Below are 22997 nucleotides of genomic sequence, written 5' to 3'. Positions count from 1 at the left end.
ATATCTGTATATCTCTATCTATTATCTATCTCTATCTATATATCTATCTATCTCTATATCTTTCTATCTATAGCTATCTATCTCTATATCTATCTATCTATCCATTATCTATTTTCTATCTATCTCTATATCTATCTACCTATCGATCTATCTATCTATCTATCTATATTTCTTTCTATATCTATCTTTATATCTATCTCTATCTATCTCTATGAATCTTTCTATCTATATCTATCCATTATCTACTTTCTATCCATTATCTACTATCTATCTCTATATCTATCTATTTCTACATCTATCTTTCTATCTATATCTATCTAACTCTATATCTATATATCTATATAGCATTATACCCTATGATGGGGCAGCGTTATACCCTATGAGGGGGGCAGTATTATACCCTATGAGGGGGCAGCATTATACCCTATGAGGAGGGCAGCATTATACCCTATGAGGGGGGCAGAATTATACCCTATGAGGAGGCAGCATTATACCCTATGAGGAGGGCAGCATTATTCCCTATGAGGGGGCAGCATTATACCCTATGAGGGGGTGCATTATTCCCTATGAGGGGGGCAGCATTATTCCCTATGAGGGGGCAGCATTATACCCTATGAGGGGGTGCATTATTCCCTATGAGGGGGGCAGTATTATACCCTATGAGGGGGGCAGTATTATACCCTATGAGGGGGCAGCATTATTCCCTATGAGGGGGGCAGTATTATACCCTATGAGGGGGTGCATTATACCCTATGAGGGGGGCAGCATTATTCCCTATGAGGGGGCAGCATTATACCCTATGAGGGGGTGCATTATTCCCTATGAGGGGGGCAGTATTATACCCTATGAGGGGGGCAGTATTATACCCTATGAGGGGGCAGCATTATTCCCTATGAGGGGGGCAGTATTATACCCTATGAGGGGGGCAGTATTATACCCTATGAGGGGGCAGCATTATTCCCTATGAGGGGGTGCATTATTCCCTATGAGGGGGTGCATTATACCCTATGACCTATGAGGGGGGCAGTATTATACCCTATGAGGGGGGCAGTATTATACCCTATGAGGGGGTGCATTATACCCTATGAGGGGGCAGTATTATACCCTATGAGGGGGCAGCATTATACCCTATGAGGGGGCAGCATTATACCCTATGAGGAGGCAGCATTATACCCTATGAGGAGGGCAGCATTATACCCTATGAGGGGGGCAGCATTATACCCTATGAGGAGGCAGCATTATACCCTATGAGGAGGGCAGCATTATTCCCTATGAGGGGGCAGCATTATACCCTATGAGGGGGTGCATTATTCCCTATGAGGGGGGCAGCATTATTCCCTATGAGGGGGCAGCATTATACACTATGAGGGGGTACATTATTCCCTATGAGGGGGGCAGTATTATACCCTATGAGGGGGGCAGTATTATACCCTATGAGGGGGTGCATTATACCCTATGAGGGGGTGCATTATTCCCTATGAGGGGGGCAGTATTATACCCTATGAGGGGGGCAGTATTATACCCTATGAGGGGGTGCATTATACCCTATGAGGGGGTGCATTATACCCTATGAGGGGGTGCATTATACCCTATGAGGGGGCAGCGTTATACCCTATGAGGGGGGCAGTATTATACCCTATGAGGGGGGCAGTATTATATTCTATGAGATGGCTGCATTATATTCTATGAGATGGCTGCATTATACTATGTGAGGGGGCTGCTTTATATTCTATGAGGGGGCTACCCCAACTCCTGCTACATAATTAAGACATGTACAACCTTATATTATACCCAGATATTAGCGTGTTTTACCGCATAATTGGTGGTCTGGTATTTAACTCTATGCAGCTACATAGTGGGCCCCAAGAATGATATTCTCTGGTGGGCCCAAGGTGTTCCAGTCCGACGCTGAGTGTGATTACACTGTAGCTATAGATGGAGGCGTGTAGAGTATGGAGACAGCACTGTATATGGTGCTCCTTCCCCTTCGGTTGTGTGGTGCCTTCTCCCGTCCCTTCCTCAGTGTCCCCGCTGTCTGTCCGGCTGTGCTGTCCACCTCGCTGACACACAACATTCTCCCTCCCTCACACACCCTCCCCTCCTCCCGCCATGTTTACTACTCTCAGCACTTTGCAGTAGAGGCTACATGCCGAACCAGGATTCCTCAATGGCGGATGACACGCCCACTACCACGCCGTCTCCTGGTAACCTGAACACGCCCAGACGTGCTTAGGCAAATTGGCGGCCAGCTCCGTGTGTCCCTCGAGCACGTGCTGATGTGCGCGCCCAGGCCACGCCCTCCTGGCCCTGTGATTGGCTGCAGCCGGCGGGCTGTGATTGCCGGCCGTACAGTGTAGCTGTGACTCCGCCCGGCGTGAGCAGTGCTCATCTCGCACGTAGTGAGGTGTGCGGAGCAGGAGATGCTGATACAGACACGTAGCTGAGCCTTTATAGCGCACACTGCCTCACTGCACGGACTTCATGGGGCGCGGGCATGTCCCGGGGCATCCTGCACTGGTACCACTGTCCTAGGCGGCTTGTCGGGACTCTGGCAGGTCACATGGCCTCCTGCTGACAGCTAGGGTGGCACCATGCCCTGCAGGCGCCTCTGACCCCTAGTGCCCACCATAGAGCCAGCCATGCCGTTCAAGCAGGGGCCCTCCGTGGACCTGGAGAAGCTGGCCCTGGAGCACATCGCGCCCCGCCTGCTGTCCGCTGGCTACTGTTATCTGGACCACATTCTGGGCGAGGACATGGGCACCCGAGTGCTGGAGCAGGTGCGGGGTCTGCACCAGGACGGCGCCCTGAAGGATGGCCAGCTGGCGGGGCACCTGCAGGGCGTCTCCAAGAGGCACCTGCGGGGGGACAAGATCGCCTGGATCGCGGGCACGGAGGCCGGCTGCGAGGCCATCGGACTGGTCCTGTCGGTGATTGATCGCCTGGTGGTGTTATGTGGCAGCCATCTGGGCCAGTACTATGTGAAGGAGAGGTCCAAGGTGAGGCTCAGCCCATACACTTCTGGCCACCACAAAACTCTTTTGGTCCTGACTTCTTCTGGACTCCCCAACATAGGTGTCCTCATTGGCACGAGAGAAGGAACAATCGGCTGCTTCTTGTGTCCATGATCGACTCCTTTTCACTAATTGCAGGATCTGCTCTGGTTTTGTGTCTTCCATTTACTAATTTCTGGTACTGTTGGTTTCTTGGTACCCATCTTAGACTGGTCTGTCCCTGCCGTGGGTGCGGGGTGCCCTAGCTGTGTCCCTGCCGTGGGTGCGGGGTGCCCTAGCTGTGTCCCTGCCGTGGGTGCGGGGTGCCCTAGCTGTGTCCCTGCCGTGGGTGCGGGGTGCCCTAGCTGTGTCCCTGCCGTGGGTGCGGGGTGCCCTAGCTGTGTCCCGGCCGTGGGTGCGGGGTGCCCTAGCTGTAAGCTGTCCTCCATGGCATGGGCTCCAACCCCTGGGTTGTGGAGTTTTCTGTGTACGCCTGGCTTTAGCTTCACCTCTTAGCATAGGCCACATTTAACCCTATCCTGCCATAAATGTACTAAATAGAGCTCGGTGTTATAGTTGTTCCATAGTGAAGATGGCAAACTATAGAGCGGTAGTTATATTCCAGTGAGGGCGACCCTAGGACGGGGCCAAGGATAGTGTCCCTACAGTCACCAGTAACGTGATCTCAGCCCACAGAGGCATGGCATGCTGGGGCAGTTTATTAAATGTGATCGACTTCCCTAAAACAGTCCAGAATTTTCTGAGAGTGATGAGAATTCACCCCCCCCCCCCTAAAAAAACAAAAAAAACCCAAACATATAAAGCCGTGAAATGCTGATGGCATGCTGTGATTGTCTCTACTGAGGGCAACAGCGATAACGCAGACACCTGTCATTTCAGGCAATGGTGGCATGTTACCCTGGGAATGGAGCTGGATATGTGCGACACGTGGACAACCCAACTGGAGATGGCCGCTGCATCACCTGCATTTATTATCTCAATAAGAACTGGGATGCCAAGGTGAGAGAGCAAATATGGCCCACGGTTAGTCCTCCGCACAGCCACGTATGGTTGTATTGCCTTATGTTACCTGCCGCTATCTTGTCCTGCAGGTCCATGGTGGAGTGCTGCGCATCTTTCCTGATGGCGGCTCCTGTGTGGCTGATGTGGAGCCTCTTTTTGACCGGCTGCTTTTTTTCTGGTCCGACCGTCGCAACCCACATGAGGTGCAGCCATCTTATGCCACCAGGTAATAGCCGAGTGATAGACTGAGAGCATGGCACTTGGGCACTGCACTCCCTAAGTAACTGGTGTTCCTTCATCCTCACAGATACGCTCTCACCGTCTGGTATTTCGATGCCAAAGAAAGAGCTGCAGCCAAGCAGAGGTTCAAACGATTAAGTGGTAAGTGCACAGGGTGGGAATGCAGAAGTCTTGTCACCTCCAGCAACACAGATGTCAATGTGTCAGGGAATGATTACAATTCTCTCTATAGTGAGCACTGACTGTTACTGATGGTGTAAGGAAGCGGCTGCAGGGAGAATGTAACCTCATGCTCTCCCTGCAGCCACTGCCTGTGAGCCGGTTACACAGATTTACCTGCAAATTACTACTGTCGGCAGGTAAATGGCGTTTCTGGACGTAACCCGTTCCTTTAAGAGGATGAACTATTTCTTTGCCTGGGATAATATTGGAAATTCCCTTTGTTTCTGAGATTACAGGGATTCCAGTTACTCCTTCGATACCTTCTAGATCCGACCACAGGCTGCCATACACCGCAGCTGCCAGGTTGTACATCAAGACCAGGACATTTAATGGGGACACACATGTAATATGGAGCTTCCGGCAGTTAGTGAATTGCTCCTTCCCTGCTCTGCCCTCATTCACATTGAGGTCGGTTGACACATGGTGAGGTTTTAGTTTCAATAAGTTTTATTTGAAACATCATATGAAAACATAAAAACAATAACCAATCTCCCATGCAAACATGGTGAGGTTTTAATACTACAGACAGGACCGTCCAGACTGGGTACACCTTGTAACGGTGGGATGGCTTTTATGATGTTTTGATCAAAATGGTGATAATGAAGAAGCCTATGTTATTTCCATGTACTATTACAGTTTACTTACTACATGGTTTTTGCTCGTTTTGTCCACAGTGTGAACGTGCTTTTACACTTTACACATATACCAGCTTATGTTCCAGGTCATTTCTTTGGCTTTGTATGTTAGTTGGCTAAAACGAGTGTTGAACGTCGTCATTCTGCCATTTGTTTTTTTTACTCTATATGAATGGCAGATTTCACAGCAGTCTGAACCTCTGCTCTGTTTGCCAACTATCGCAGTGGAATTCCTCTTTAATCTAGAAATTCTGATAATTCAACAATTCTTTCTAACACCGACTTTTGTGATTGACTTTCTTGGGGCTTAGAGGAGAGAATCCCGAACAGTTGGATGGGTGGTTCACATCTCCTCCAAGATCAACTGTCGGAAGGTCGGGTCGATAGCACTGATAAAGGCCGGTTAGGCTGACATTTAAAGGGTATTGTGACCTGTCTACTGTCAAACTTGGTGCTAAAAAAAAAAGTACTGAAATAATGGTGTGTTACTCTACATGTAGCAAACATAGGGATAGAATCCATTGTTTAATTTGTATTGTCACATCTGTACTGATTCCCCCCACATTTCTATGTAGTGACCCCAGAGATGAGACGCGCATCCTTGTATTACTAGAGCAGTAAATCTGCCCCATCAGATGATCGTAATGTAGGAGAATCGGCCTTTTGTGCTGATTGCTACATATCTGCCCAGAGGACACAATGTATACATTGCTTCCTCTCCGTGCAGACATGTGTACGTGTGTGACATTGCCTACGTGCCTCTGTATGGCAAGGGAGGAGCCGCCTGTAGGTTGGATCACACTGCCAGTCACAAGTTGTTTGGTGATTAGGGAGCTGTCCTTATCAGGGGCCACAGTGCCCCCCTCCGGGTGGGCTGCCTATAGGCACAACACGGCTTGTGCTCACCCAGAGCTTTCTAAATCTTTCACCTGTCTGGTGCTCACTGATCGGCTTCTATGTGATGGTGTGTGTGTGTATGTATAAATATATATAATATATGGAAACAGCACAGTACTTAGCTTCGGGTGCCCGGCCCCTGGCAGAAAGTCCCGCTTTCAGCCACAATATCCAATATTCACTCCAAATAAAGGCAGCACTCCATGGTAATTGTTTTCAAGTGGTAGAAAAATATTCAGGATTGAGAGTCCTCAGTGGTTGATACCTTTTAATGGCTAACTGAAAAGATGGTAACACATTGCAAGCTTTCGAGACTACTCAGGTCTCTTCATCAGGCTAGACTAATACAAAATCTGAAGTCACATATTTATGCACAATACAACACAGAAAAAATGCAATAGATAAGACAAGTGACGTGAAGCAGAACTATCAATATGGGAGAGGGAGAAACATAAATATAAACATTGGACCAGTTCATAGATAAGGAGTCTGGATGTTTTATGGTCCTCTGATTGGGGTCTAGTTCTTTGTTGTGAAGCCCCCACACGGTTTTAAAAGGAAATTCCTTAATTGATGTAAAAAGACATAAATCCATGTGACACATTCATTCCAGCACTGAGAGTGTCAAAGTTCGTCATAAATTTGTACTCCCAAACTCGTCTCTCTCTCTGAGAATTGAAGTTACCTTTCAATACCAGTAATTTCATATCCATGCTGCTGTGATCAGGGATACAGAAATGTTTTGCCACAGGTAGATTCATCATCAGATACAATCGTATATGTTCCAACCCCATGGATAGAGACAAACACCTTGGTCGCCTCAAAAAGACCTTTTTGAATCAGAGCTACCATCCAAGAACAATTGAAAACCAAATTACAAGAGCCACCAGATTGTCAAGGAATCACCTGCTAAATTACAAAGCTAAAGAAGAAAATAACAGAGTGCCTCTAGTAGTCACATACAACCCAAATCTGGAGGTGCTAAGGGGAGCTGCACGGAAATTACAACCATTACTACTAAAAGATGCCTGATTAAAATCCATTTTTCCAGACCCCCCACTACTGTGTTTTAGGCAGCACCCAAATTTAAGAAGCATCATTGTCAGAAGCTCCCTGTCCTCTCCAACAGCTGCAGGAACCTTTCCTTGCAACCAGAAAAAATGTAAAACCTGTCCATTTATAATGACCACGGACAAGATAAAGATCCCCAACTCACATCAGGACTACAAGATCCCAGGTACTTTCAGCTGCATTACATCTAATGTGGTATACTTAATTATTTGTACTAAATGTCCAACTGGGGGTCTGTATGTGGGGGAGACAGGGCAAAAGCTTAGAACAAGGATGAATGCTCATCGTCACACAATAAGAGAAAAAAGAATGGATCTACCTGTGGCAAAACATTTTTGTATGATGGACCACAACACCATGGATATGAAATTACTGGTATTGAAAGGTAACTTCACATCTCAGAGAGAGAGATGTGTTTGGGAGTATAAATTTATGACGACCTTTGACACTCTCAGTGCTGGAATGAATGTGTCGCATGGATTTATGTCTTTTTACATCAATTAAGGAATTTCCTTTTAAAACCGTGTGGGGGCTTCACGACACAGAACTAGACCCCAATCAGAGGACCATAAAACATCCGGACTCCTTATCTATGAACTGGTCCAATGTTTATATTTATGTTTCTCCCTCTCCCATATTGATAGTTCTGCTTCACGTCACTTGTCTTATCTATTGCATTTTTTCTAGGCTGTATTGTGCATAAATATGTGACTTCAGATTTTGTATTAGTCTAGCCTGATGAAGAGACCTGAGTAGTCTCGAAAGCTTGCAATGTGTTACCATCTTTTCAGTTAGCCATTAAAAGGTATCAACCACTGAGGACTCTCAATCCTGAATATTTTTCGATCTACTGGCTAACACGGTACAAATATATACATCTTTCCGTTTTCAAGTGGTAGTGAGTTTATTCAGCCCACATATCAAGGCAACGTTTCGGCTCAACTGAGCCTTTCTCAAGCGATATGTGGGCTGAATAAACTCACTTCCACTTGAAAGACTTACTATGGAGTGCTGCCTTTATTAGGAATATATATTATATTTATTTCATGGTGGGAGCAGTGTATATAGCAATATTTTAATTAAAATTAAAAGCGGCTTACAGTTCAAGCAAAGCCAGTTTTTGTTTTTTGTTTCCTCTGACTTAATTGGAAGTATGCAGCTTTTTAGTTCTTTCAGGGTGTTTGCAGTGGGTTTTTTTCACCATAGAAAGTAATAAGAACGAGGGGGAAAAACAAAACAAAAACGCAAGAGTCTGTGAGATTACCGTGAATCAGCTCTTGATGCAGAACATTATTAATCTCTTCTCTTTCGTAGACTAAGTTCCCACGATGAGTTTTTGATTACGTTTTTCTGCATCTATTAGGTTGTGGGTTTTTTTTTGTTTTTTTTTCTCATTTAGTGTATTTTGTCTTGGTTTTTTTATTTTTTTTTTTTTTTTCATGCTGTTTTCTCGTGTTATTTTCAGCTCCAATTTGTCTCTTCAAGTGCCAACATAGAATGAAGTGCCAAAGAAGTCTCATAAAATATACAGTTTATTGAAAATATTAAAACTAATACTTGAAAAATGAAGATATGGCGTAAAGCAGAGTACCAAAAAAAACAGGGGGAATAAACACTATACACAAATATATACATTGGTAATGAAAAACATATAACATGGACACAGACAACAGTGTGTCAGCCTGCAGCTCACAGCTATGGTAAATAGAGTGGTATGTATGAATAAGAGAGGTATTAAAGGATATATCCAAAGGGAGTGGGCCTAAATCAATGGCACTTCAATACAACAACATATCCAACAAGAGCAACGAAGTTATGCCATATAAAAATAGCCTTTATTAATGCATTATGCCAAATAACTTATAAAACCATTTAAAAAGAGCGATACATGTCTATTAAGCCTTACAAGGAAATGCATGTATAACCTGCCACATGGCAGACAAACACCAAAAAAGAGCATACAGTATAAAATATACACACTTTTCTATGCGCTGGTTTCCTGATGTGAGGAACTGTGTGTTATTGACAAATATATATGCTATACTATCTAGCACTACAAGCCACCTCTGACTATTGTTTGACAGATTATATACCGTATTTTTCGGACCATAAGACGCACTTTTTTCCCCAAAAATTTTGGGGGAAAGTGGGGGGTGCGTCTTATGGTCGCAATGCACGGTACCTGGTGCGCTGGTGGCAGCGGGCGAGGCTCTGCGGTGCGGTGGTGGCAGCGGGCGGCGCTCTGCGGTGGTGGCAGCGGGCTGTGCTCCGGTGCAGGGGCGGCGGCGGCTCCGCCGGCATTTCTTCGCAGCCCGGAGGCCCCCGCACACCCCTTGCTGGGCGCCGCCATGTTGCGGTGGCCTCCGGGAGCATGGCCGCCGGTCCTGGGACGGCGCATGCGCAGCTTCAGATCTCGTTGCCGAGATTTGAATCTCGCCCCCCGAGATCTCGGCACGAGATCTGAAGCTGCGCATGCGCCGTCCTCGGAACGGCGGCCATCTTGCCGGCGTCCATGCTCCCGGAGGCCACCGCAACATGGCGGCGCCCAGCAAGGGAACTGTGGTGGCCGCCGGGCTGCGAAGAAACGCCGGCGGAGCCGCCGCCCCTGCCACACCTGCCCCTGCCACACCTGCCCCTGCACAGAGCCACCGCACGAGCCTGGACCACTGAATGACCCCTGTGACTACTTCTCCACCTGTGCCGGATCCCTTCCCAGGTAAGCTGAATTTGGACTGTAAGACGGACCCCCATTTGACACATTATTTTTTTTTCCCTATTTTCCTTCTGAAAATAGGGGTGCGTCTTATAGTCCGAAAAATACGGTATACAAACTTAACTGGTCATTGCTAAATACATGGGATATTTCCTTACTTAGAATAATCTTTACAGACACATCTTGTCTTCACCTTGATACTTGCAGAGTGTTTTCTGGACAAACACAATTTGGAGCAAATTACATTAACTCTTTCCAGTCACTGTACTGCTATATGAGCTTATATTTTATACTGTATGCTCTTTCTTGGTGTTTGTCTGCCATGTGGCAGGTTATACATGCATTTCCTTGTAAGGCTTAATAGACATGTATCTCTCTTTTTAAATGGTTTTATATGTTTTTTGGCATAATGCATTAATAAAGGCTATTTTTATATGGCATAACTTTGGTCTTGTTGGATATGAGGTATTAAAGGCGCAGCCGTAGTACTTGCATTAAACGATGCACCCAAGACAGGTAATGGTATAGTGTTGACTCACCAACGTGCGTTTCACCCAAGCTTCGTTGAGCTGCAGGCTGACACACTGTGTCTGTGTCCATGTTATGTGTTTGACAGACTGTTGTCTGTGTCCATGTTATGTGTTTTTCATTACCCAAGTGTATATTTGTGTATAGTGATTATTCCCCCTGTTTTTTTGGTGCTCTGCTTTACTCCATATCTTTATTTTTCGAGTATTTGTTTTAATATTTTCAATACGCTGTATATTTTGAGACTTGTTTGGCACTTTATTTTATGTTTGTACTTGATTCTATTTATGGTGTGTCTCTATATATTCTTTACCCTATCTCACATAATTTTTGGTACTTTTTTTGTCTTGTTTTGTTAATTAAAGCAATAAAGTTTTCTCAACGTTAATTACGTGTAGATTACATGCAGTTTTTTTAGTGTGTTTTACTGCGGAAAGGCACTAGTGTTTTTACCTTTTTGGATTTTCCTCATCTCATTCTAGTCTTTTAGAAAAATCTGCAAATAGAAGGCATATTTACCACCACAGAAATTGACATGTTTAAGATTTCAGACTCTCACTGCTATAAAACAAAACCAAACACATTGGGCAGAAGATTTCAATAAATCCCATCCACTTTGCTGGAATTGGAATTGGGCAGCACGGTGGCTCAGTGGTTAGCTATTCCTGGGTCCTGGGTTCGAATCCCACCAAGGACAACATCTGCAAGGAGTTTGTATGTTCTCCCCGTGTTTGCGTGGGTTTCCTCCGGGCACTCCGGTTTCCTCCCACATTCTAAAGACATACTGATAGGGAATTTAGATTGTGAGCCCCATCGGGGACAGTGATGAAAATGTGTGCAAACTGTAAAGCGCTGCGGAATATGTTAGCGCTATATAAAAATAAAGATTATTATTATTAATTGTAAGATGCTGCACTTTTACCCAGCATGAAAATCTCAACAGATACTCATCGTGGGAACTTAACCTTACGGCTGGGGTCACACTTGCAACTACAATGCAAGAAACTTGTCTCAATACCCGGGAACTGCCGCCAGCACTCGGGACCGGAGCGCTCCGCTGCATAGAAATGCATGCAGCCGCACACTTCAGTCCTGAGTGGCGGCAGCAGTGCTGGGTATTGAGGGCGAGAGGCTCGCGTGAGTTTCTCGCATTGAAAGTGTGACTCCGGCCTACCTCTGTTTGTCGATTTCATGCTCCAAGTATAGGTCTATGCAACAGGTTCCTTCTAGAGCGTAGTACGTGGGACCTGAGGCACATGTCAATTACATAATACCGGACCCAATTAATCATTTACGCTTTTTTTTTTTTTTTTGTATATATATTTTTTTTTTTTCTTTTTTGTCTTATGATATTTGACGTATTTTGTCAATTTTTTCCAAATGTGGTTCATGAATTTTATTCAAAATTAAGTGCTTTTTTTTTTTTTTGTACCTTTTTACTGTAAAAGGTCACGTTTCACTAAAACGTTGCAAAATTTGTGCAAAAATTAGACATGGGTAAAATCACTTTGGGGATTGCGGTAACTGCAGTACATCTGCCCTAAAGTTTTGCACCTTTTTTAAAAAATTACAGGTAATGAATCAGCCAAAAACATCTGGAAACATGAACACACATAAAATAGACTTTAACCCCTTTTACAGGGATTATAGGCGATCGCAGGATCAATTCCCCCCCCCCCCCAAAAGTTTAAGAAAATAAATATGCATTGGGAGTGCTGGCAAAATATATGGAAAAAAGTGGCCAAATCCTCTAACTACACCGATATGAAATTTTGATGTTTTGGTATCCCACTCACTCTGGAGCTCCTTCATAGACTGAACCACCAGCTCCCAAATATTTGCTGGGGTTGCTCAGCACTGGGTTCTCGGTTCCATATTTTTTTTGGTCTTGTCCTGGGCTGGCTGGATTTTGGGAAAAGGTAAAAACCTTAATACAAAAGGTTCTGTATGTGGAGTTTGAGCTGGACTCTGCTATATACCTACTAAATGTTTCCGCTAGAGCAGGGTTCCCGAACTCCAGTCCTCAAGGTCCACCAACAGATCATGTTTTCAGGATTTCCTTTGTATTGCACAGGTGATCCAATTATCACCTGAGCAATACTAAGGAACTCCTGAAAACATGATCTGTTGGTGGACCTTGAGGACTGGAGTTGGGGAACCCTGCGCTAGAGGGGTGGGGAGGAATTCGACCAGACTGCTGTTACATCTGTTGACGGCAGCTAGATGTTTGATTGCCCTTTATTGGAGACAGACTACTTCCCCCTCTTATCAGAAGGTTTTGGGTAGAATAGCTGACATCCGCAGGATGGAGCACATGACAGCCTTATTGAATGCGGTTTGGACAGATTTGAAACTGTCTGGGCTCCTTAGAACTATTTTAGGGCCCAAAAGAACCGTATGGAGCATGTTGGTTTTTTAATAGGTTTCTTCTTCCCTTCCCTATGGGTATGTCTCATCTTATGTTTTATAAGCATTATAATAGGTGTATGGGTATGGAGTCATCTTAACTTGGCATCCTTTAGAACTGCTGTTGGACTGTTTTGTTTTTTTCTGTTCTATTGCACAATATGTTTTGATGCCACTGTGCAAAACGTCTTCCAAGAGTTCATTCTAATTTTTCTCCTTTCTTTCTGATCCTCCAATTTGTAAGCCAAATTGTGATTTTCTTCTTATTTCTGATTGTAAAATATTATAAAAATGGTTATTAAATATATATATACGAATTACCCCAGTAAAAATATTAAATAAACAATACTTGGCATTGCCGCTTCCGTAAAAGTTCAATTTACCAAAATTATTTAAGTAATCCGGTCGGTGGAAGACTTTAAAAACTGTTAAGAGAAAAATTAAAAAATAAAAATTGGAAAAGTGTTTTTTCTCAGTTGTTGCAACTCCCAAAAAGTTCAATAAGAGGCAATCAAAACTTTGTATTTACCCCAAAATACTTAAATACAATCAATACAATTTCAGCTCAAGGCGCAGAAAAAAAGCTTTCACAAATCTCCAACAACTACAGAATGACAATTGTATGATTCTTGGAAAATGGTGAGATAAATTTTTATATCAGCCCTCAGCTGTCTGCTTTTCTTTGCTAGTCATTAAAAATGGGGGCGGCCAAAAATGAAGTGGGGTCACTCCTATTTTTAATACCTTCATGACCGGAGCTATTTTTCATTTTTCGTTCCTCTTCTTTCCAGAGCCATAACTTTATTTTTCCGTCAATATGGCCGTGTGAGGGCTTATTTTTTTGCAGCACGAGTTGTACTTTTGAATGACATCATTGGTTTTAGCATGTCATGTACCAGAAAATGGGGAAAAAAATTCCAAGTGCGGTGAAATTGCAAAAAAAGTGCAATCCCACACTCGTTTTTTTGCTTGACTTTTTTTGCTAGGTTCACTAAATAAACTGACCTACCATTATGATTCTCCAGGTCATTATGAGTTCATAGATACCAAACATGTCTATGTTCTCTTTTATCTAAGTGGTGAAAAAAAATTCCAAAGTTTGCTTAAAAAAATGCGCATTTTTCCGAGACCTGTAGCGTCTCCTTTTTTCGTGATCTAGGGTCAGGTGAGGGCTTATTTTTTGCGGGCCAAGGTGACGTTTTAATTATACCACTTTTGTGCAAATACGTTCTTTTGATCGCCCATTATTGCATTTTAATGCAATGTCACGGTGACCAAAAAACGTAATTCTGTCGTTTTGATTTTTTTTTTTTTTTTCTTTCTTGCTACGCCGTTTAGCGATCGGGTTAATCTTTTTTAATTTTTTTTTTTTTTTTTATTGATCAGGCGATTCTGAACGTGGCGATACCAAATGTGTGTGTTTTTAATTTTGTTTGGGGCGAAAGGGGGGTGATTTGAACTTTTAGACTTTTTTTTTTTTTTTTGTTAACTTTTGGCATGCTTCATGCCACACTTGATCGGCTCTGCTACATATGGGCGATGAGCAGATCGCCCATATGTAGCCGATTTGCTGCATTGTTATGAGCATCCACCACTGGGCGGCGCTCACAGCAATGTGCCTGCAAAAACCATAGAGGTCTCTGAGACCTCTGGTTGTAGAGGCAACGCATCGCCGACCCCCGATCACGTGACGGGGGTCGGCGATGCGTTTACTTCCAGCCCGGCCTCCGGAAGCGGTAGTTAAATGCCCGCTGTCAGCGTTTGACAGCGGGATTTAACTAGTTAATAGGCGCGAGCGGATCACGATTCTGCTCGCGCCTATTGCGGGCGCATGTCAGCTGTTTATAACAGCTGATATGTCGCGGCTTTTAGGTGGGCTCAACCCCCAGAGCCCACCTCAAAGCAGGGGAGTCTGACCGCTGACATACTATCCCGTCAGCGGTCAGAAAGGGGTGGGTTAATAACCAGGTAAGGCAATGCAGACGACTGTGAGCGGATACTAACAGGCTGGGAAGGTCCATGGATATCGGCCCCTTCCCAGCTCACAATTTTTTTATTGTATCTTAATTTAAGTAATTTATCTATCTACGTTTGTTTGCAGTGCAGTTGTTCTGCTCTTACCCCTATTTTGCTTCCTTTTGCAGTCATCTAGCCCTTACCACCAATTTACAGATATTTTGCAGCACCAAAGTTCTGGTGCCATTTTACCTTTTAGGCCGGGGTCACACTGGTGATTAAATCGGACGAATGCAATGCGATAAAAAATCGCATTGCATTCGACCCAATGTTATTCTATGGGGCAGCTCCCATCATGTGATTTTTGGTCGGATCCGATCCTCGGACCGAGACAATCGCAGCATGCTGCGATTGTCACCGATTTTCGGATCGGATTTGACAATGCAAGTCTATGGGGGCGAGAAAAAATGGGACTACAAACGGACCAGATGTGTGACTTGCGAAAAAATCACACCCGGTGTCCTTTAGAAAAAGCCGGCAATTCTTCCAATACAGTAAAATCACACTGACCGGTTAAATAAAGAATGAATAGATCTAGATATATTATTATACATGTCATAGGGACACATTAATATATACTTCAAATTCATACAGTTCATCATAGCAGATTAGCCGCAGAAACATTTGCCAGCTTTTGTATAATTATTCTCCTGCCCGACATGAAATGACACATGGTTTACATATAGTTAACCATTTCATTTCATGGTTTTTTTTGTTAGGTATATCACTATTAATTAGATGAGGGTTTGTGGATAAAATTTTGGACTTGTAGGGGTTAATTTAAGGGGTTAATTCGTTGTGTGAAATTACGGGGACTCCCTGCAGCCTCAGTGACGTCAGCAAGAGTCCCTGCAATTTCATACAACGAATTAACCCCTTAAATTAACCCCTACAAGTCGGAGCATAATTGTACAAAAGCCGGCAAATGTTTCTGCGGCTATTCTGCTATGATGAACTGTATGAATTTGTAATATATATATTAATGTGTCTCTATGACATGTATAAAATATGTGTGTGTGTGTCTAGATCTATTCATTCTTTGTGTGGGGAAACCTGTCATTGGGCTCCATTATATGTCCATTTAGCTATCCTACGAGAAAATCTCGCGAGACGGATGTCAAACGGATCCTTACATGCGATTAAAATCGCATCAAAAACGGATCACTGGTTAAGATACCTTTGTGCGATTTCGGACCGTTAAAATGGGACTGTTTGTTTTTTTTTTTGTTTTTTTTAATGGTTGTGTGTGACTCCAGCCTTATATGGGTTCAGGTTCGGGCCAAGTTGTGGTAACTGAATTGTAGACTGAAGTTTGTCCAGATCCGAGCGTCTACAAATCCACTCATCCCTAGTCATGTTCTATTTTCCAATATTAAATTTCCTTATAAAATGTAAAATGCATATACCGTATTTTTTGGACTATAAGATGCACTTTTTTTTTCTTCCAAAAATGTGGTCGAAAAGAAGGGGTGCGTCTTATAGTCCGGATGTATCGGCTCTGGCTATGGTGGGCAGGTGGGGGAGCGGCATCGGAGCAGTGGATCACGGGCAAGAGCCAGCAGCTGCGGCTAACTCCTGTGCCCGCTACTAAAGAGAAATTATTATTATGCATTTATATAGCGCCATTTATTCCATGGCGCTTTACATGTGAAAAGGGGAAATATAGACAAGTATAATAAACAGGTGTAAGACAAGGGACACACAAGTACATAAGGAGAGGGGACCCTGCAATGAATATTCACCGCATTCCATGCCCATGGGCGTGGAGGCCAATGAATATTCATTTTTCTTTAATAGCATCTTGGTATGATTGGGGCCCCCAATCCCAGTCCTGGTATGCAGGCCCCTACCCTGGGACTATGCGTGCAGAGAGTAGTGAGTATTCATTGCTCTTTGGTAGCTTACACAGTGTCAGCCAGAGCCTTCCTGCTGCTGCCAGCCGGCACGTGTGCCACTACTTAAAAGAAATGAATATTCACCTCTCTGGGCGTGGAGAGGTGAATATTCATTTCTCTGGGGAGCAGTGAGTATTCTAGCAGCTGTGCTCTGCTTGTGAGCAACGCATGACGTCCCTGCTATGCGCTGCATACAAGCATAATGCAGCTGCTGGCATCGGAACAAGATGCTGCGAGGGAGCACTGGGAAGGTAAGTGTAATGTGTTTAATTTTTTTTTTTATTCATGTTTTCTGATAGGGCCATGCATAATGGGGATGGGGGGGGGGGGCGTGCATACCTGGATAGGGTTGAGATGCTGGGGCCTTGCATACCAGGATAGGGACGAGATATGGGGGGGGACTGCATACCAGGATAGGGATGAGGAGGGGGGGCTGCATACCAGGATAGGGATGAGGAGGGGGGGCTGCATACCAGGATAGGGATGAGGAGGGGGCCTGCATACCAGGATAGGGATGAGGAGGAGGGGGCCTGCATACCAGGATGGGGATGAGGAGGAGGGGGCCTGCATACCAGGATGGGGATGAGGAGGGGGGGGCCTGCATACCAGGATGGGGATGAGGAGGGGGGGGCCTGCATACCAGGATGGGGATGAGGAGGGGGGGGCCTGCATACCAGGATGGGGATGAGGAGGGGGGGGCCTGCATACCAGGATGGGGATGAGGAGGGGGGGGCCTGCATACCAGGATGGGGATGAGGAGGGGGGGGCCTGCATACCAGGATGGGGATGAGGAGGGGGGGGCCTGCATACCAGGATGAGGAGGGGGGGGCCTGCATACCAGGATGGGGATGAGGAGGGGGGGGCCTGCATACCAGGATGGGGATGAGGAGGGGGGGGCCTGCATACCAGGATGGGGATGAGGAGGGGGGGCCTGCATACCAGGATGGGGATGAGGAGGGGGGGGCCTGCATACCAGGATAGGGATGACGAGGGGGGCCTGCATACCAGGATAGGGATGACGAGGGGGGCCTGCATACCAGGATAGGGATGACGAGGGGGGCCTGCATACCAGGATAGGGATGACGAGGGGGGCCTGCATACCAGGATGAGGAGGAGGGGGGGGGCCTGCATACCAGGATGAGGAGGAGGGGGGGGGCCTGCATACCAGGATAGGGATGACGAGGGGGGCCTGCATACCAGGATAGGGATGACGAGGGGGGCCTGCATACCAGGATGGGGATGAGGAGGGGGGCCTGCATACCAGGATGAGGAGGAGGGGGGGGGGCCTGCATACCAGGATAGGGATGACGAGGGGGGCCTGCATACCAGGATAGGGATGACGAGGGGGGCCTGCATACCAGGATGAGGAGGAGGGGGGGGGCCTGCATACCAGGATGAGGAGGGGGGGGGCCTGCATACCAGGATAGGGATGACGAGGGGGGCCTGCATACCAGGATAGGGATGACGAGGGGGGGCCTGCATACCAGGATAGGGATGACGAGGGGGGCCTGCATACCAGGATGAGGAGGAGGGGGGGGCCTGCATACCAGGATGAGGAGGAGGGGGGGGCCTGCATACCAGGATGAGGAGGAGGGGGGGCCTGCATACCAGGATGAGGAGGGGGGGGCCTGCATACCAGGATAGGGATGACGAGGGGGGCCTGCATACCAGGATAGGGATGACGAGGGGGGGCCTGCATACTAGGATAGGGATGACGAGGGGGGGCCTGCATACCAGGATAGGGATGACGAGGGGGGGCTGCATACCAGGATAGGGATGAGGAGGGGGGCCTGCATACCAGGATGGGGATGAGGAGGGGAGGGGGCCTGCATACCAGGATGGGGATGAGGAGGGGGCCTGCATACCAGGATAGGGATGAGGAGGGGGGGCCTGCATACCAGGATGAGGAGGGGGGGGCCTGCATACCAGGATAGGGATGAGGAGGGGGGGGCCTGCATACCAGGATGGGGACGAGGGGGGGGGAGCTACATACCAGGATGAGGGGGGGGGGAGCTGTATACATGGATGGGGAAAGCAAGTACGGAATTGACTACATTTTATACTTCAATTTTCTTTTTCCTAATTTCCTCCTTTTAATACCTAGATGTGTCTCATAGTCTGAATTACAGTAAATGTATTTTATAGCATGTAAAAGACTAAAAAAATAATGCACAACAGTGTATGTAGCATCCATGTAATATAGAGCGAAACAGAATGTATTTAATTTAAAAATTATTACAAATTAAATATTGTAAAGCTTCATCCTCTGTGTATTTTAAGAGGGGGCATTTTTTAAAATATTTGAAGTAAAGGTAGAGAAACTTCTACTTTTGCTTTAGTCATAAAGGCCCAGGATAGACACAGGGAAGGGGATTAAAAAACTGGGAAAACTTATTGACTTGTGTATAAGCCTAGGGTGGAAAATGCAGCAGCTACTGGTAAACTTCAAAAATAAAAATAGATACCAATAAAAGTAAAATTAATTGAGACATCAGTAGGTTAATTGTTTTTGAATATCCACATTGAAGCAGGAGCCATATATAATGCTCCATACAGTTCAAGATGGCCCATAAGATGTTCCATACAAAATGCACCCCATATAATGCTGCACAAAGGTTAATAATGTCCCATATGCTGCCCCATAAAGATTATGGCCCCATATGCTGCTCCATAGATTACGCCCCCATATGCTGCTCCATGGATTACGCCCCCATATGCTGCTCCATGGATTACGTCCCCATATATTGCTGCCGCTGCAGAAAAAAAAAGAAAAAGACATACTCACGTCTTGTCGCTGGGGGCCTGGTGCCGGTGTCCTGAGCAGGCGGTGACAGGTTCTGATGTCATCGCTGGCTCAGGACTCCGACACTGGCGATATTTACCGATCCCCAGTCCGTGGCTGCGCGCTGCTCTGTCCTCTCCTCCTCTGCGTCCTGTCAGTGACGTTCAGGCAGAGGGTGCAGTGACATAGTTGGTGCGTGCCGCGCCCTCTGCCTGAACGTCACTGACAGGACGCAGAGGAGAGGACAGAGCGGCGCGCAGCCATGGACCAGGGACAGGTGAATATAGCTTATACTTACCCCCTCCTGGCGCGGTCTCTGCAGCCCCCCTGCTTCTCCCGGTCTCAGGCTCCTTTCAGCAGTCACGTGGTACTGCTCATTAATGTCATAAATTTGTGCATATTCATGACTTTAATAAGCAGTACCATGTGACCGCTGTAGGAAGGAGCCTGAGACCGGGAGAAGCATGGGGGCTGCAGGAGGGGTAAGTATGACCTGACACCCCCGCTGACCCCCTGGTATATAACTCATATAAGCCGGGAGGGCGACTTTCAGCCCCAAAAAATGGGCTGAAAATCTCGGTTTATACGCGAGTATATACGATATATAGCGCCATTAATTCCACAGCGTATTGGAGACCTCCTCATCACTGTCCCTAATGGGCGCACAATCTAGATTCCCTAGCAGTATGTCTTTGGATTGTGGGAGGAAACCAGAGAACAAACAAACTCCTTGCAGATGTTGTCCTTGGTGGGATTTGAACTCGGGACCCCTACGCTGCAGTGCTGACCACTAAGTCACCGTGCTGCCCCTAAGTGTTTAAAGTGGACAAGAGTGCTGCCATTTTTCCCAATATCATACAGACTCTGGACAATTTTCTGTGCCATTTGCTTCTTTTTTTTTTTCAGCAGCTGGCGTTCACTTATCTCTTGCGATAATCTTATTTTTCTTCTCAATGCAGAGTCTAGGCAGGATTCTACCTCAGAGAACAGCTGATAAGCACCTCAGAAAATTCCAATATTTCCATCTTCCCAAAATGCTGGCGTGAGGTGAAAATAGTGAAGACGGGAGGATAACAAATGAAATCATGTGTCATCAGCTTTTAGTATCACGCAGAGGGTACAATTACAAGGTCCATCATATCACACGGAGGGTACAATTACAAGGCCCATGCCACATCAAACGTTGGCACATGAATATTGAACTCCGGATTCTAACCATTCATGGACTTTGTATGGACCAAGAACAAACGGATGGAGCTTCCTTTTTTTTTTTTTTAACGTGATTGCTGTCTGTATCCCAGGACTGTCCACTAAACGTCTGTTGCCTGTATTAAAGGGGTACTCCTTTCTTATAAAGTAGTGACGTATAGCTGAGATATTCCATTAATTCATGTTTATTGGTGGACTGAAATCTGAGAGCCCCATTGATCCTCTGACTGGGCTTTAGCGCTGGTAAAGGACTTCATACAAATTTTTTTTTTTTTTTTCCCCTGTAAAGTGGTGGCCTAGACAAGAGCTGAACATTTCTGTGGCCCTTCCATTCTGAAGATCTGTGGAGCTCAGACTACGAACAATTGTGAAGCTGGGAATACCCCTTAAAAAGACCGTATTTCACCTCCATGCATGGATTGAGCAATGCTTTGCCACAATTTTCTTTTTGGTACAGATTATTTAAATACTGTAGAGTCTGAGAGACTATGTATTGTGAATACACTGTATAATAAAAGCACAGCAGAAATTATGCCGAGGAAGTCAGTGATTTGTACAGATATTGACCAAAAGACATGTCTGCGGGCCAGAGCTTGTCCACTTCATTGTGTATCTAGTAATCCTGACATACCTTGTTAATCACCCTGTCTATTTATATCTGACAGCATTGTGTAAATCAAATTTTGAAACTGATTTTTCAGAATAAACTGTGCAATCAAAGCGACATGTTGTGATTTATTAAGGGCCAAACCCAGAGATGCTCCCACCAGCCCATAATTTCTTCCTATTTTTATGGAAATTCTGCTACCAGCTCAGGGGTACAGTAATGAGGACTCTGTGTGCCCCCACACATGCTAATCTGCTCCTGGGCTGGTGATGACACAGGATATAACTGAGCGTGGTACACTGACAATATATTTGTCATCTGGAGATGGTTGGACACACAATTTTCCAAATTCAAACGTGACCTTAATCTTAACTCACCTTTTTGAGAAATGTAGCATGTGTCACCGTAACTCCTTCCAAGATTAGCTAATTTGGGTTGAGAAACAATCATCAGATCTGCCATTATTTGTCTAAGGCTATGTGCCCACGTAGTGTTTAAATCCGGACACTGAAAACCGGACTCCTTCCCGATGGCGCTGCCATCCTGGGCCTCAGCGTTCCCAGTAATGCCTTGCGAGACCTGTGATGACGTTGGTCTCGCGTTGCTATAGTGATTTCACGAGACCGCGTCATTACAGGACCTTGCCGCAAGGCATTACTGGGAACGCTGAGGCCCGGGATGGCAGCGCGGGACGTCGGAAGGTAAATATACCCCGTTTTTTTTTTTTTTTTTTTTTTTTATTTATTTTTTTTTCTTCTGGGGTATGGTACCCAGGGCCTGGAGGACAGTCTCCTCTCCTCCACACCGTGGGTACCAACCGCACATGAGACGCTTAACTTCGCGCATGGTGGGCATAGCCACATGCGGGAAGTAAGCGATTCTCATGCATTCCTATGGGTGCGGAATCGTGGCAATTCTTTGCGATTCCCCACAAAAGATTGATCATGCTCCGAATTTCCGCAATGCAATTTCCGCCGCGGAAAAAAGCACAGCATGTGCGGAATGCATGGGGTGCGTTCTGTACAAGATTTTTAAACGTTTTCGCGCCAAAAATTGCGGCAAAAACGCTTAAAAATCACATCGTGGGCACACAGCCTAAATTAAATATGATGCATCGGAGTTAAGAAAATAACACAGCCAGTGCCTTTTTTTTTTATTTTGTACAATTCTTGTCAATCTCAGATGCCCAGTCATAAGTCTCTATTACAACCACAAAGATAAAGAGAAGTGAGAATTGAATTCTTACATTACCTAAGAAAGGATATTTAATTTGTGTATAACAAAGCTGTAAATTATGGATTCTGCCAAATTCCTTTCAAACTGGCTCTGTCCTGTTTACTATACTTTCAGAAAGAAATCTTAACAAGAGATAACCGAACTTGTTCGTAAACTGTTTGCAAATCTCAAATTCAGCCCGAATGTAGCACATTCGGATTCGTGTTCCTCCAAGGTCGGGAAAACTTGGTCACAGTTCGGTAATTCATCGCATTTCCACTAGTACTTATGTTATGACTTTGGCTTGGATACTGGTGCTGTATGATGAGCGGGGGGTGGGGGACATGTTTGAGGGGAGAGGTTAGAGAGGAGTGGCAGCCTCCTTTTTTTTTTTTTTTTTTTTTTTTTTTTTCCTTCCTCTCTCCCCTTATCGTTGTGTGAAGATTCCATCAGCCAGTCAGGGCACAGAAACCATCCAGATACAAAGGCTTATGTCATTGGCTGCCAAAGTCACATGTCCCTCTCCATATAAAGAGCGGACATGTTTT

The 22997-nt window shown here is 45.5% G+C and overlaps 1 protein-coding gene across 2 annotated transcripts in view; it reads left to right on the top strand.

The window, feature by feature from the left end:
• Positions 1–2316: 2316 nt before the first annotated feature.
• EGLN3 (egl-9 family hypoxia inducible factor 3) overlaps positions 2317–22997 on the top strand; it is a 32055-nt gene continuing 11374 nt past the window's right edge. The window contains exons 1-5 of one of the 2 annotated variants that reach the window (XM_073577847.1): positions 2323–2996; positions 3891–4010; positions 4103–4239; positions 4321–4394; positions 20378–21351. In XM_073577847.1, the coding sequence (XP_073433948.1) occupies positions 2640–2996; positions 3891–4010; positions 4103–4239; positions 4321–4394; positions 20378–20412 (723 nt within the window). In that variant the 5' untranslated portion in view covers positions 2323–2639 and the 3' untranslated portion in view covers positions 20413–21351. Of the gene's footprint in view, positions 2997–3890; positions 4011–4102; positions 4240–4320; positions 4395–20377; positions 21352–22997 lie in introns of those variants that run through there. The other variant, XM_073577848.1, reaches the window with a different exon arrangement.

This window comes from Dendrobates tinctorius, unplaced genomic scaffold (assembly GCF_039654945.1).
Source record: "Dendrobates tinctorius isolate UK_male_01 unplaced genomic scaffold, ASM3965494v1 ptg000057l, whole genome shotgun sequence".
In the NCBI taxonomy this organism is placed as follows: domain Eukaryota; kingdom Metazoa; phylum Chordata; class Amphibia; order Anura; family Dendrobatidae; genus Dendrobates; species Dendrobates tinctorius.
This window is presented reverse-complemented; position numbering and strand designations above follow the sequence as displayed.